This window comes from Phoxinus phoxinus, assembly GCF_949152265.1.
Source record: "Phoxinus phoxinus genome assembly, chromosome: 16".
Classification (NCBI taxonomy): domain Eukaryota; kingdom Metazoa; phylum Chordata; class Actinopteri; order Cypriniformes; family Leuciscidae; genus Phoxinus; species Phoxinus phoxinus.
In genome coordinates, this window is record NC_136891.1 from 5,514,347 (window position 1) to 5,531,204 (window position 16,858).

The 16,858-nt window shown below is 36.1% G+C and overlaps 1 protein-coding gene across 1 annotated transcript in view; it reads left to right on the forward strand.

Annotated features, from left to right (window-relative positions):
- Positions 1-16,858, forward strand: part of klhl29 (kelch like family member 29) — a 253,702-nt gene that overhangs the window by 88,212 nt on the left and 148,632 nt on the right. Inside the window, exon 4 of the mRNA XM_079584475.1 lies at positions 5,634-5,930. Coding sequence (XP_079440601.1) covers positions 5,664-5,930 — 267 coding nt within the window. The 5' untranslated portion in view covers positions 5,634-5,663. The remainder of the gene's footprint in view (positions 1-5,633; positions 5,931-16,858) is intronic.

Here is a 16,858-nt window from a genome sequence, read left to right on the forward strand (position 1 = left end):
TTCTGTAATTGGACTGTACTTGCAGGCAGTGTGTTACTTTTTTAATTCCCTGAAAAGATCCAACACATTATTTGGGAATCGGTTGCACTGGACTGGTTGTGCTGTATGTTTTTGATTCAATGTAAAGAACCAATTCGTTAGAGTCATTCATTCAGGAATCAGACTACATTAATCGGGCTGTATGCATTTGATTCACATAAAATAACTGACTTATTTGAGTCATTTTGTTCTGTAATTGGACTGCAGAATGATTTTTTAATTCACTGAAAAAAGAAAGACTCATTAAAGTCACTTGTTTGGGAATCGATTGTACTGGACTGGTTGTGCTGTATGTGTTTGATTCACTGAAAAGAACCAACTCTCTCCTCATCTTTTCCATCACTCTTTCTTTGATTCGATCTCGATCTGGCCAGTACCTGAAATTCTGCATGTGTTTTGCTTTTGATCAACTTTAAGAGTTTTATTTTGGGTTAATTAGTCCCAATGCTGCTTTAGTGTTTTATTTAGTATTTTTGTTTAATTTTTACACATTCATATACTGTTCAGATATTCCCTCTTCTCTGTTTCTCTCTGTTTTCCTTCATTCCTTCACTAATGGCGTTCACGCGTGCAGCTGAACGTCGCTTCTAATCATCAGGCTCCCCGTCAGGAACCTGCGCTCTCCTCTGTCCAAAAAAACAATACACTCGCCTGCCTTGTTCTGCCTCCATCGCCCCATTAAAAGCATTACATTTTTACAATTGAAATGTCAGTCAATTTTATATTGGCTGCTCTTCTTTCCGTCTCACTCTCTCTCTTATATTAACTGGATTTCTTCTACCTTGATTCAAATGTGTTTACAGAACTACGAAACATAGGATTAAAAGTTTAAAACCACTGACTTATGTCTGCACAGTAAAAAATTATCGTGATTTTAACGGTAAAAGACTGTAAAAATGCTACAGTGAAAAACAGTTAATTGGTTAACAGAAAGTTTCCGTACTATATACGGTGAATAACTGTGATAGATCTAACGGTACATTTCATGTAATTCTAGTAAAATACCGTTAAATGTTACATTTTTTGAATTGACATTCCCACAATTCCCTGCGTGACACTTCAAATTTTTTATATTTTTGTTGAGATAACTGTTTCTTCATCGTTTTCTTCGGGGTTTTTTTCTAATCAGTTATGTATATTAGGGTTTTATGTTACATTTAATGTTGTTAAATTAATGTTTATTGCATTTTTTAAATGTCATGTGTGTTACCATGTTGGTGTTTAGTGTTTGTGAGCATGACAGCTTCTATATATTATTAATTCAATTGAGGAAAACCTGTTTGAGATGAGCTTTGAATCATCATGTGACTCATCACCGCTGTGATTGGTGGTTGTCAGTGTAATACAATAGTACAAAACAGATATTAATAATTCAATAGGTCGGTTAAATAACATTAAATCAGATAATGAAATATGGTTTGTTACTGTAAATTTTAAGTTAAGTCTGTAAAACCTAAAATGTTGCTACTGTATTTTTTACGGTAAATTTCTGGTAACCAGCTGCCATTGTTTTACCGTAAATTTAACAGAATTTTTTTTTACAGTGTAGGGCTGCACGATATATCGAAATATCTCAAATGTAACAGTATATTGGATCCGTGCAGCTCTTAAAGTGACAGCAGCCTAATAAACCTTCTTCCGTCTTTGTGCTTAACGTGTTGTGAATAACTTTTAGCTTTAATAATAATTATGATACATTTAATTCATTTGATTTGATTTCAAAGCTGGGGTTTCAAGGTTTTCCATTACTCGCAGCATTATGAGCCAATTATATTATGGTGCTTATAGAGCAGTTTTTACACCGCAGCCACCCATATGAAGCTGAAGTATACTTGGTGTTTACACAGAGGACAGTGGATCAACAGCGGATCACATGTGAATGTTGATTCGTGTGCACAGCAGACTGAAAATAAGCCGGAGCTGCTGTAGTTTGTCAGTGTAAATACGCTGGTGAGTTGGTTTTTCCAGGTCAACTGCTTTATTGTGATCTGAATGCAATGGTGTGCTGATAAAATGGCCATTTCAACTGCTGTTGACCATCAGATTTACCCTTCATGATCGATAGAAATCTAGGAAGATAGTATTCATATTCGTAAAAAAGTATTTACGGTAATAAGATGCAATAAAAAAGGAAAAAATATCAAATAGATGGCTAATTTGGACAAAATAACTTAAAATATCCCCATCAGCAATGCACTACACCTCAGATATGATGTCACAGCTCCCAATTTTTGCAGTGATTCAAAGCAAAAGCTGATACAAGTTTTTCTGTTCTGCTTTTCAGTGCATTGCATGTAGAGAATATGGCAAGGCAACGCACATATATGATATACATGTGTCTAGTGTTAGAGGCGTCTATAACAGTGCCAATCTGTTATAAGCCATGAATAATTAATGTATTGCTTTTAGCCTGCAACACAATTATGGCGGTGGTGTCATTAGTGGGTACTGTACTCCATTTGTGTGTGCTTGTGTGATTTACTTTAGTGTGATTAAAAGGGATGGATTCAAGATCTCATTTGCTGTAGAAATGCAGTCATGTGTTGTGAATAGTGGGTTGCTCTCTGTCACCAGACCAGTGTTATTTCTGGAATTGTTTTTTGCAGCATCTTATATCTATTGAATCATGGGGAATATACAGACACGGCTTACAAGAAGAATAGAGTGGCTTTGATGATAACTCAAGCAAATTAGTGACAAATATATAGTGTGCATGTTAGGAGGCAGCGGCAGAAGAGAGGATGGTGATATGTATATATACAATCATTTAAAGTAACATGTAATGCATCATTTAATATTTGATGTGTGTGTGTATATATATATATATATACATGCATACATATATATATATATATATATACAGCTGATATTGTAATGGTTCATGGGATTGTATTTCCTTCACTAAAGCCGGTAAACACAGTCTTGAACATTTGTATTTGTGTCCGATTTTCATGCTTTTGCAATCAAAGTTTGTACACTCTAAAAAATGCTGGGTTGTTTCAACCCAATTTTGTGTAAAATATGGACAAACCCAGCCGTTGGGTTACATTTTTTACATTACATTTTTAACCCAACATTTGGGTTTGTCCACATTTTACCCAAAATTGGGTTGAAACAACCCAGCATTTTTTAGAGTGTAATGTTATGATTCACCTCGTAGCCGATTGTCTTGGTTAATTGCTTATAACGCTTAACAAAGACTTCCTGAAAATCCCTATGGGAGAAATGAATGGGAAAAATACTTCTGGGACCAACGCCACTGGAAAAGTGGGCTTGCATTTTTGCACTATTTCGTTTTTACTAATAAAAGTACTTGTATACATGTTTTTATTTACTTATATGTGACCCTGGACCACAAAACCAGTCACAAGTCACACGGGTAAATTTGTGGCAATAGCCAACAATACATTTTATGGGTCAAAATTATCGATTTTTCTTTTATGCCAAAAATCATTAGGATATTAAGTAAAGATCATGATCCATGAAGATATTTTGTAAATTTTCCTACCGTAAATATATAAAACATTTATATTTGTGAGTGAACGTAGCATAATCGCGAACATGAATGGACAACTTTAAAGGAGATTTTTGTGTCTCGGCCAAATATTGTTCTATCATAACAAACCATACATCAATGGAAAGCTTATTTATTCCGCTTTCATTTGATGTATAAATCTCAATTAAAAAAATATTCCCTTAAGACTGGTTTTGTGGTCCAGTGTCACATATGTAGTCACAGCTGCTTAAATCTGTGCTTGTCAAGTCATTTTACGTCATTTACGTAAATTTTTACGTCAAAATTTTTTTTCATTCCTTACGATTCCCTTCCATACTGATAAGCTAATATTAATAGACGTCTATATTTCATGATTACTTCTAGCTCATGCTGTGTTAGTCTACTCTTTTTGGTCGAAAGCCACAATACTGAACAACAGCCCTGGTAAACCTCATTCCACACTTCTGTCTTGTTTAGCTGACTCCAATATAAAACAGCCAGCCAAGGCACAATAAATCCTGAATTTGTTGCAGAACAGCAGATCGGCCAAAAGTGGCTTATTTTACTAACAGCTTAATCTGTTCCCACACGTACAAAGAGAGAAACGAGTAACGCCACTCCCAACCTCAGGTCTCCAGAGTTATTACACGAGGATGTGTGTAGAGGAGGACGACGAGATAAAGAAGACAGTGCAAATAACGGAAAATGAGGTTAGCACAGTCTCTAGCGCAGCGCTAAAGCCAAACCGCTGCTGGTTCATTGTTTTCTCATATCGTGTCCTGCGCAGCTATCAGCAATAAAGCTCAATAAAACTGCTGATTAGATTAATTAAAATCACGAGGCCTTGGAGCTGTACAAGTTTACTCATTAAGAACACTAAGGATTGTTGGACGGATCTCTTAACCATCTGGAAGAGTGCAAGTTTTCTCGTAAACTTGTGTTTTTCCTTGTGGGTCTTGTAAATAAACACTCATTTTTCCTCTTATAAAAGCTGGCAGAGTCTGGATTATAATAAGTAGATGGGCTATTTTTCATGTGTGAAAACAAAGATGCCATGTGCATGTGCTTGATCATATGCGGACACGTTCGTCTGCATTAAAGGCTCACATGTGTTATTTTTAAACCAGACTAAAATGGAAGTTATAATGCAACAGAAAGAATCATAATTTTGTACAAATTGTTTGAAATGGTTTTCTTACAAGAAATGTAAGTGGTTTAGGATTAGTTTTCTCTATCTTTGTATAGGTTTTCATAGTTTAAAACAATACATATTTTAAGACTGATAGAATTTTTTTATTAAAATGTATTTATTTATGTTCATTCATTCATTCATTCATTCATTCATTCATTCATTCATTCATTCATTCATTCATTCATTGTCCCCCCTTTTTTAAATTAAGTTTTTATTTACTTTTATTTGTTAGGTTGTTTATTTTATTAAATTATATTAATTAAGGTAATAAAGAAACAAATAAATAATAAATATTTAATTTGTGTTTTTATTTTTATTCAAATTTATTTATTTATTTAATTGGAATTTTTTGTTTTATTTTCTCAATTAATAAAAATCTTATTTATTTAATATTGTTTTTTTGGATTTAGTTTTTATTTATATGTTAGGTTATTTATTTTATTATTTTTATATTCTTATTTATAAAATTAACTAATTACTTTAATTTCAGATTTATTGGAATGTTTTATTTAGTTTTACTTATTCAATATATATATATATATATTTTTTTTTTGATATTTAGAGATGTTGAAAAATGTAAAGTAAAAAAAAAAGTCTTTCTTTAGTCAGTCTGAAAAGTGACCAAAGATGTCTTCAACTGTTTGTCGGAGCTCAGTCGGAGCTGTACTCAGTCATGTGCCAGCACTCATATCAGTATTAAATGCTCATGTGTTCTTTTTTTACACACAACTGAAGTGAAGCCTTTTTAACTAGTGTCTGGCAGATATTGAGATGTTTGCAGCAAGTTCTGTTGTGTTGCACGTCAAACCTGCCAAAAAGCTCGATTTGTTTCCTGCATTCTATTTCTATCTGTGTTTTGACAGGGTATAATCAATGCTATCGCTCTCTTTGTGTTCTCTGTTGCAGACAGCGCCACGTATCCTCTAAGAGGAAGTGATGTCACGACACCACCACCGCTTTGAGAGAGACTATCGAGGCCCCTGGGATCGTCGTGACCGAGCCAGCGGCCTTCACAATGGTGTGGGCAACAGCACCTGCTCCCCTCCCGTGGCCAACGGCAACAACCGCCCAGGACTCCTCCCACTCCCGGTCATCCCGTCCCTCCTGCCCACCCCCGTGACCATCGCCGTGACGACGGCCAGCAACGACCTCGCCGCCAAGCGCGCGGGACCCCCTTCATCCGCCACGGCACCTGTTGTGAAGGTACACGCTGCAAACGAGGGGGCGAAATCCGCATCCAAATCACTTGCATTTCCATTTCGCTCACGCTGCCAGATTGCTTCATTTGGTCCCAGCTCTTCTTCTCCTCGCTAATTTTCTCTTTCATTATGCAAATGAGAAACTCTGAGCAATGGGCCGAATTAAGCTAGAGCCCGTGGCTCTGTCAAGTCTGTTGTGGGCAAGAAATAAAAGGCGTCAGCTTGCTATTTGAGTCGAGATGAATGCCATTCTGGAGAATTAGTTCAAGGAACGAGAAAAGCATGAACTGTTGTTTCACTCTTCATGGCGTTTAATCAGATTAGCTTCTGTTTCACTTAGATTTCATGCATAAAGACAGTTTACTAGCTACTTGCCATGCGGCTGTTGCAGCCCACGCTCTGATAATGACATGATTGGCATGACCTTTGTTCGTCTTCGCCAAGACCCACAAAACGTACACATTTTGAAAGTATTGTTCACTTGAGGTCGCAGACTCTCTGGTTAATGGCTAATAAGGGATGTTTGCTGTGGTATTATGGCACTTTTGCATTAGTACAGTGAGTCGCTGGAGGTGCGCGCAGTCGTTTTCAGGGTAATTTCTCTTGGTTTCAGTCAGTAGAGTCTCCCAGCAGATGGGCATGCCAGCTTTTCTCTACCTCGCTTGAAGCCCACTTCAGGGAGCAATCCGGGCTCAAAATCTTGGCATCTCGCACTACAGCTACTGTCATCTCACATCGGCGCTTTTTGTTTGAACTTTTTCGCTTGAGTGAATTCCGTGGGACTTCTGTGACCAGAAATCTTTGTGAGTATCAAACAAAATGCTTTAGCATTATGCAGATTGCATTAACACTAACTCCGTGGGCGAACGCCAACAGTTGGACGCTGACCGCAGAGTTCTGCTTTGACTTTGACGTGTCCCTGTGATGCATGTTTAGCATACTGAAAAAAACGAAACGTTTTCATCTAAAAACTCTTTTTGTAAAAAGTATTCATCTACACTACAAAATAAACTTTCAGAGTATATTGTTTAATCAGATTAGTGTTTCTCTGACTCAGAAACAATGACGTTTTTTGTCTTAATTATGATGTTTCCCCCTAACCCCTAACATTAAGCAAAATACTTGGGATGCACCAATATGAACATTTTTGCTTATAATTCCGATAAGCGATATATTGGCTGATAAATCTAAATCCATATTTTATATATATATATATATTTTTGTCATTAAAGTTTTGAATGATTTTGAACTACTTTACACTAAATACTAGGGATGCACCAATATGAATATTTTCCCTGATAATTCCGATAAAGCCGATAACCGATATATTGGCCGATAAATCTAAATCTAAATCCAAATTTGTATATGTATATATATATATATATATATATATATATATATATATACACTGTTTTTTTGTCAATAAAGTTTTGAACCAATAAAGCCGATAACCGATATATTGGCCGATAAATCTAAATCCATTTTTTTTATATATTTTTGTGAGAGCCTGATTACAAAAACAAAAGTGTCACCATTAAAAGCCAGGTCCCGAGCATTCAACATAAATCAAACATATACAATACAGTAGCCTATAGTGAACCAGTGTAAGATTCCCTAACTTTAAAATTAATTTTACACTCCAAATTTCTTAAAAAAATAATAATAATAATAATACAAAGAAATAAAGCTGCACATGTAATGTATAACTGTATTTTACATTTTTTCAAAGTGATTCCAATAATGATTCCAAAGTGCGCATCTGCACTGTTTTAGCTGAAGAAAATAATACATTATCGGCTTTAATATATCTGTCTAATTTACTTATCGGGTTGATAACGATAACATTAAAAATTAACATATTTTGGCCGATATGGTGGCCGATATATCGTGCATTCCTTCTAAATACAAAAAAAAAAGATTATTGTATAAAGTTTAGTAAAAGCTGAAAACATAAGCAGCCGTGAAAAGGAATCAGTGAATTGTTCCTTTTTGAACTGATTCATTTTCATGAACTGTCTGAATGAGTTGATACGGAGGATGTTTTAGTAGAGCGTGTTTCATTGTTAATAAGTTTGGATTATAATTGACCGGTAAAAGGGCCATTCACACAGAATGCTTTTTTACAATGGAAAACAAGTAGTGAGTGGAATGGGAAAAGGCATTCTGTGTGAATCAGCCCTAAAGCGGCTCAATAGTGTGTGAAAAACAGCATCGCAGCATTTTGTGACGATAAGTCACTTCTGGCTTATTACTAGACTGTGCTTTATAGAATAGGAGCATACAGCTTTTTTTTAAAGGAAATTATTATTATTTTCAACACGGATGTATTAAATTGATAAAAAGTCCGTTCATATGTTCAAATAGAAAACTGCTATTTTAAATTGTAATATTTCATAAGAGAGACTTTAAAAATATGTTTAAAATAATCTTATTGACCCCAAACTTTTGTACAGTAGTGTACACAGAACAACACTTTTACAATGTTGTTGTGCTAGCAGTGTCACTGTACGCAAAGAGCTTTGTAAAGATTCTTCAAAAATGTCTTGAAACTTCTGTTTTCTCCGGGAGAAAAATAACAGCAAACAGGTTTGGAACGACATGAGAGCGAGTAAAATAATGACAGCACTTCCCTTTTAAGTTAGTAGCGTCGCTACTTTTAGTTAGTTAGTCCCCAGCACTGGAGGGGATGTGTTTACCTCAGATTTCTTTAATTATTGCCTGAAGGAAACTCATCAGAACACGGTAGAGTCTTGAGGGACCGCCACTTTCTCTGTCATCCGCCATCAAAGTCTCCATGTTGTTCGGCTCACGGTCCAGCTCATAGATGCCAGTCAGATAAATATAAAAGCTAAGGCAGCAGAAAGAGATGAGAAGGAACGAGAAGTTTTCATCTAACAGCAGAGAGCAATAGCGTCTTTCCTTGGTTATGACATGACTGTCTAATAAGGCAAATTGTGTGTGTGTGTAGTTAATGACTCTGAATGGTGCATATTTATCTGGGAATGCGTTTGTTTTTAACCTTGACAGGTATGAGGCGTGTGATTGAGCTTGTCTGGCTGATCTACGGTCTGTTTTCGTGTGCAAGCGTGTATGAAAGACAGATCGGTATCTAATTAGCGAGATGGAGAGGGACCCTCATGTTGGCTCACACGTCTTTTTGTGACAAACTCTATGCAACTAACAATAAATAAAGCGACTACTGTAACTTTAAGAAGCCCATCTGCCTGAACTGTCTTTCATGACTAACGACACTTCAGAACGAACAAACGACTCTTAATTGAACTAGAGGTGTGGCAGCTTATTTACTCGCCTCCTCTTGTAATTAATTTTGTTTGTAATGCCTTTGTTTATTTATTTATTCCCTCGAGCATAACCGCAAATCCACAGCCACTGACAGAGCCTTTTTTCATTATTCCACGAGTGCTTGGGAAAGTTTATTAGAGCCTGTTTAGAGTTCCGTAATTGACACACTAAATATTTACATGTATTACTACTAAAAAGGGTTACACTTTATTTTGATCATCCCCTTTAGACATTATGTTGACTATAGTAACACTGTACATACACGTTAACTAACTTTCATTAGAGTATTAGTTGAGTACGGTATTAGTATACTGTTAGCGGTAGGGTAATAAGTTGATGTGTACTTGGAAAGTTAGAATGACTGTTAGCAGATATTAAGTAGACAGTCTATTAAAGGGGTGATGAACTGAGAAATCAAATTTTCCTTGAGCTTTTGACATATAAAAGAGGTCATCATACTATAGGAAAATCCTGTAAGTTTCAGAACTGAAAACTTTCTTGTTAGTCCAATAAAAGCTTTTATTGACACCAGGCCCAGCGAACGACAGGTTTTTCAAAGTGGGGATCTATGAGGTCAAAGGGTATCAAACACCGCCTCTGCAGAAGAAGATCAACGCCTACTTCAACACCCCCCGTTTAGCCCCGCCCACCAACTCACGCATTAGATGAAACTCATTATAATATGCAAAACTGTTATCCAATCATAGCAGTGGGCGTTTACTTCCAAGTCTTCAATGCGGCACGTCCATAAAAACCGAGCGTTTCAGGAGCTAGGCTCAAAACCAGGGTAGAAAATAGCCTATTACTTATTCATTTTTATTATTGATTAATTTATTTTAAACAGGGACAATGCACAAATGAACATTAACCTTGTATAAAAACAAGGAGAGATGCATTGTGCCAGGTTGTAGCACAAGTGCTATTTTCCGCCCGTAGTCCCTTGGCAGGTCAGTAACACATTAAAATATACAATTTTACAACCACAGTCACACTTAATTTACAATTAAAACTATCATGTGCTCAATCGTTCCCCCTTCCTAAAACCAACCCCACCCCAACAAAGCTATGCAATCAAAATCCCTACCACACACACACACACACACACACACACACATACATACACACACACACACACACTTCATAAATGTGTACAGTTTTGTTGTGACAATAACCAAAAAAATTATGTTTTTGAATGTAAAAACCAAGCGAACGTCATAAGTTGACCTCAGACAACAACATAAAAAAATGAAAAAAGCCAGTTCATGACCCCTTCAATACTCTACTTATACTCTAATGAGAGTTAGTTGACATGTAGGTGCAACTTTACTTATAGTTAACAGTGTTTAAGGGGACCATCAAATTAAAGTGTCACCAAAAAGTGTTTTTACCATGTCTTTTTGGTATTCTTTGAATTTACCATGGTATCTGTCAAATTACCATAGTTTTTCCATCGCTGCACCATGGTATTTTTCATAATGTATGCTTAAAAAAAAATAAAAAAAACATTTGTGTAGTATTCACTTTGAAACTTGAATTTTGAATTTTCACTTTTGGTACATTTTCCTTATGGCAAGTAACATGTTGAATTAAACATGAAATTGGGATGTCGAAAGACTGAAATTGTATTTTCTTGTAAAGCCTACTCCAATCTGATACAGAGCATCTTTTATTTACCATCCCATACGAAACTGTAGATTGATCCCACTATTTGAAGCGCACAACTTTGGCTAGTTTGCTGGCGCACAAATGCATGCTCAACATTTTTTTTGTGGGTGTTGCTAACAAATGATTGAATGCTCCGTGACAAGATGTTGTTGCAGCTGTCAATGCATCTGCTTCTGAGCGTTGTGTAGTTACTGTGATGAACCCATCTTAAAGCTGTTGACCAGTGAGATGCCGTGGAAATGAGGCCGTCAATAATGGGTGCAACACACACACACACACACACACACAGAGAGAGAGAGAGAGAGAGAGAGAGACGCCACACTGGAGAAAACCCACAACTAATTGACAGAACCTGTTAAAACTAACAAAACTGATTATACCATGTAAACCAATGTTCAAATGTTTTTTAAAGTCTCTTCTGGCTCACCAAGGCTGCATTTATTGTAAAAACAGTAATGTAAAATAGTATTACAATTTAAAATTACTGCTTTCTATTTGAATATATTTTAAATGTAATTTATTCCTGTGAGGCCAAGCTGAAATTTCATCATTACTCCAGTCTTCAGTGTCACATGATCCTTCAGAAATCATTCTAATATGAGGATTTGCGGCTCAAGAAACATTTCAGATTATTATCTATGTTGAAAACAGTTGTGCTGCTTAATATTGTTGAAAACCGTGATAACGTGATTTTCTTTCAGGATTCTTTGATGAATAGAAATGTCAAAAGAACAGCATTTATTTAAAATATAAACCTTTGTTAACATTATACATGTATTTACTGTCGCTTTAGATCATTCTAATGTTTCCTTGCTGAATAAAATGATTAATTTCTTTAAAAAAATCTTGCTGACGCTAAACTTTTGAATGGTAGTGTATATTTAATTATTTATAAAGAAAACACTTTTATCCAAAGCAATTTGTAAAATTTGAGGAATACAACCAAGAGGTTCATTCTAATCAGGCAATAGGATGAGAACGGCTAAATATAAATCATGATATATAGCATGATTAGTACAAAGTCGATAAGGCAAAACCACACATAAACATGCATAAGACTCTGTATGATCTGTATCACTCCAGTTGATATTCGGCATACTGAAAATGTGAAGAACTGTCATCTGATGGCTGATGAAATTGTATATAATCTATATAATCTTTCCCAGTTATGCTACATTGCAAGAAACATTACTACGAGATGATCTACCAAGAGACCAACCATCACACACACAGCCTGAGTCTGTTGCCTACTCCATTATCAGTTAAATGCATGAATCACGGGTTAACCCAGGTCATCTCGCAGTGCTGGTCAGATCCATTTGCACATCGCAAATTGATGGAAAGCAAGTGTTTTCTGTTTGGCGAAAGCAATTTCATTCTCTTCTGGTGCATGACACTTATGCAGCCGTTTGTGCTGATTACGTTTGTTTACAGCATTGTTTGAATTCTTGATTCTGATTGGTCGACAGCGGTTCTGAGGATGTCGATTCATTTCCAATCCTTCGTGGCAGGTTTGTTGACGGCATTGCAGTTCTGTATCACTTTGCAGTGTTTTTCTCAACTAATGACAGTGGCTTTGGGGCTATTTTGAGCAGGTTACTTAATCAGTGACACCTGTAAGGTTGAAAAAAGTGTAAAACGTCTTGAGATAAAGATGTTTTATAGAAATGTGCTTTTTATAACCTTCGCTTAAGTGGAATAATTGACTCTTGAATTCTTTAAGCATCCCTTACAAAACCCATTTGTGCGTACACAATATTCATACATTAGACCCAATACCTTTTTGTAGAGGTCAAGATCCAATATATTATTTTAGAATCCACAGAATATGGCTCTTCTTTCTCTTAGCAGAAGCACATGATTGGATTCATCCAGAGGGGATGTCATTATGAATTTTTCAGAAATGCTTCAGAAATCCAGTGGAAACGTGTGTGTGTGTGTGTAAATGCCCTTGCCGAATGATAATCCTCACGGCTATGATTAAAATGTTTATATCTGTCTTCAAGGGTTATCGGTCATGTTTTCATATGGTGAGATGTCTTAATTTTTGTGTCAGCAAAAACTGACCTTTCACATAAGCCTGATGAAGCAATTAAGCATAAAGAACAGGGCTTCATATACAAAACTCAGATAAGAGAGATGTTGAATGAATTAATAGTGTAATGTGTATTATATATATATTTATTGGCATATTTTTTTTAACGTTTAGCTTAAAGGCATAGTCTACACAAAAATGTATATTATTATTTTTCTTTAGATACTAAAGAAGTTAAGGGTCCCTGACCATAACTGTTTGGTTACCAACATTTCTCAAAATTGGTGCTGCTATATATCAATCAGTCAATAAAATTGTATTTATAGCGCACATTTAAAACCAACCTTGGTTGGTCAAAGTGCTGTACAGTAAAGTAAGAAGAAAAAACTAAAGACAAAAAAAAACCACACAAAAAAACAAACAAACATACAAGTTAAGGTACATTGAACGCACTAAAGAAACAATGTGTTTTCAGCAAAGATTTGAATTCAGCTAATGTGGAAGCTGATTTAATATGTAGTGGTATGGGTGTTCCACAACTTGGGGCCGACTACTGCAAAAGCTCGATCACCTCTGCGTTTTAGGCGAGATCGTGGGACAGCCAATAGATGTTAATCTCTTGATCTGAGTGATCTGGATGGATTATGAGTGATAATTAAGTCAGAAAGGTATTTGGGGGTCTGGTTGCTAAGAGATTTATAAACAAATAATAACATTTTATAAAATCAATTCTGTATCGGACTGGTAACCAATGCAGAGAACGTAGGATTGGGGTGATGTGATCTCGTTTTCGGCTGCCAGTGAGCAGACGGGCAGCCGCGTTTTGGACCATCTGAAGACGAGATATGGAAGAGAGAGGTAACCCGACAAATAATGATAGCAATAGTCAAATCGTGTTGAAATAAAAGCGTGAATAATTGTTTCAAAGCTATTCCTGTTTAAAAATGGCTTGACTTTGGCTAACCGGCGTAAATGGTAAAAACTGGCTCTAACTGTGGCATTAATTTGTTTGTACAGTTTAAGACTACTGTCAAGATAAAATCCTAAGTTTTTAACTTCGGAAGTGAGGTGTGAGGGTGCCAAAATCGGTCTGAGAGCTCATTTGGACCAAATTGGATGATTTGGGTTTTATCGTCATTAAGCAACATGAAGTTGTTAGTGAGCCACAGCTTGAGTTCGTGAAGACAGTCTTGTAGTCTCTTACATGTAGTGTTATTATGTTTTATATGTATGTAGAGTTGGGTATCGTCCGCATTACAATGGTACGACACACCAAATCTACTCATAATTGATCCCAAAGGAAGCATGTACAATGAGAACAGCAGGGGTGCCAGAATCGATCCCTGGGGTACCCCACAATTGAGGGAAGTCGCAAAAGATAGACGAGTACCTAATCTAACAGAAAAACTTATGTTTGATAGGAAAGACTGGAACCATTTGAGTACCATACCTGAGATACCGATAGAACGCTCTAGCCGTGTTAGGAGAATCTTGTGATCTACAAAGTCAAAGGCTAAACTCAAGTCTAATAGCACTAAAGCCATATAGCCTATTTTGATTAAAGTGCCCCTATTATGCTATTTTAAAGGCTCCAAATTTTGTTTCGGAGGTCTACTACAACAGGTTTACATGCATCAAAAAAAAAAAAAAAAAACTTAAATTTTCTCATAATGTACATCACCACATTTTTCAATGATTCTCAAACGACTCGACAGATGATTCCGTCTCTCTAAATCCCTCCTTTCATGAAGCTACTCTGCTCTGATTGGTCAGATGGCTCAGTCTGTTGTGATTGGTCTACTGCTTTCAGTGCGTGTTTTGGAAACTAAACGGCCATTACCATAACTGAACTTCAGCTCAGTCCGGAGGCTTCCTAAAGCTCAGCGATTGTACACGCTGTAAAGACCGATGATGAAAACTTTGGAAGAACTAGTTTTTCAATCTGAACTTCCATAGCAAAGAACACATTAGCAGGACATTTCTCAGTGATGCACTACTCAGTTTGAGGTACACATTAGCCCAGCACTGACGGGAATGACTGATGTATGTTTGTAAAACAAATCTTGCTCATCATTTAGCTTTACTCAAAGTAGTAAGAACGACAGACAATCTGCATTAATAGACACAGTTTTAGGTAATAGTGGCCCACAGCTGATTCACAGAAGTATTTCAGTAATAACGTGAGTTAGCCGGTTAGTTGGAAACTTACACAATATAAAACACAAAACTACGTATTTTGAACACCTGGTAGTAAATATACATAAACAGAACGTAAGTGGCTGAAAGATAAATTGCAAGTATCTTACGATATTCTTAGAGAGTCTCTATCAAATTATCAAGACGCTGTTAGAGCCGCTAGATCTTTATATTTTGCGCGAATTATATCACATAATGCACACAACCCGAGGGTATTATTTTCAACCATAGATAAGGTATTGAGTCCGTCTGTTAATATTTTCCCTACCCAGTCGAAGGATCTGTGTGAGAGTTTTTTAAAATATTTTATTGATAAAGTTGCTCTCATTCGATTGAACATTATGCCTGTAGGCAATGTTATAATCCATAAAATGAATCCTTGTCATTGCTTAAGTAAATTTAAATCTATTACACTAGCTCAGTTGGGAAAAATAATACTGCTTTTAAAACCGACTACCTCACTTAATGACGTTCTCCCGTCGCGATTGTTTAAAGAGGTTGTCGACGTTATTGGTCCCAATATACTATTGATTATAAATAGTAGTCTATATCATGGAACTGTACCATCAGGGTTTAAGCATGCGGTTATTGAGCCAGTCTTAAAGAAAATGAGTTTGGATCCACAGGATTTGAAAAATTTTAGACCTATTTCAAAATTGCCTTTTATGAATAAGATCTTAGAAAAAGTTGTCCATAATCAACTTACAGATTTTTTGATGGAAAACAACATAATGGATATTTTTCAGTCTGGATTTAGGACCAAACACAGCACAGAATCAGCATTATTAAAGGTTACAAATGATATTTTTTTAAGTATTGACTCTGGGAAAAATGTCGCCTTAATGATGTTAGACTTAAGTGCAGCCTTTGATACTCTGGATCACACAATTTTAATAGAACGCCTAAGAGATTATGTAGGGATCAATGGCGTGGCCCTTAAGTGGTTTTCCTCTTATTTGCATGACAGGACATGTTCTGTCAAAATTGGAAATCATGTCTCCACATCCGCGAATATTTCTTGGGGGGTTCCTCAGGGTTCAATCCTTGGTCCGACCTTGTTTTCGTTATATATGTTACCCCTTGGTTCCATCTTTAAGCAACATAATATTAAATATCATTTGTATGCTGATGATTTACAGCTGTACTTTCCTTTGGAGTGTGATGGTTGTTTATCTCTCACTAATTTTTACAAGTGCTTGACTGAGGTAAAGGGATGGCTAACAAATAATTTCTTACAGTTAAACGAAGATAAGACTGAGTTTATTATGTTCGGGAACAAACAGCTTGGGAATAGTCTGGCTGGAAATTCTGGACTATTGTCCAATAAGATGAGTTATGTGAAGAACCTCGGAGTATTTTTCGATTCTGAAATGCGCTTTGATCGTCAAGTTAATAGCGTTGTGAAATCATCTTTTTTTCAGTTGAGAAAATTGGCTAAATTAAAACCCATCCTTTTATACAAGGATTTGGAGATTGTTCTGCATGCCTTTGTCTCAACCCGGTTGGACTATTGTAATGCACTTTATCTAGGCATAAGTGAATCACTGGTTACTCGCCTTCAGTATGTTCAAAATGCTGCAGCGAGGTTTTTAACAAATACCAGAAAACGAGATCACATAACACCTGTATTGATAACCCTTCACTGGCTACCTGTCAAATTTAGAATAAAATACAAGGTGTTAACGTTTGTTTTTAAAGCATTACATGATCGAGCTCCTGAATATATAAAGGAT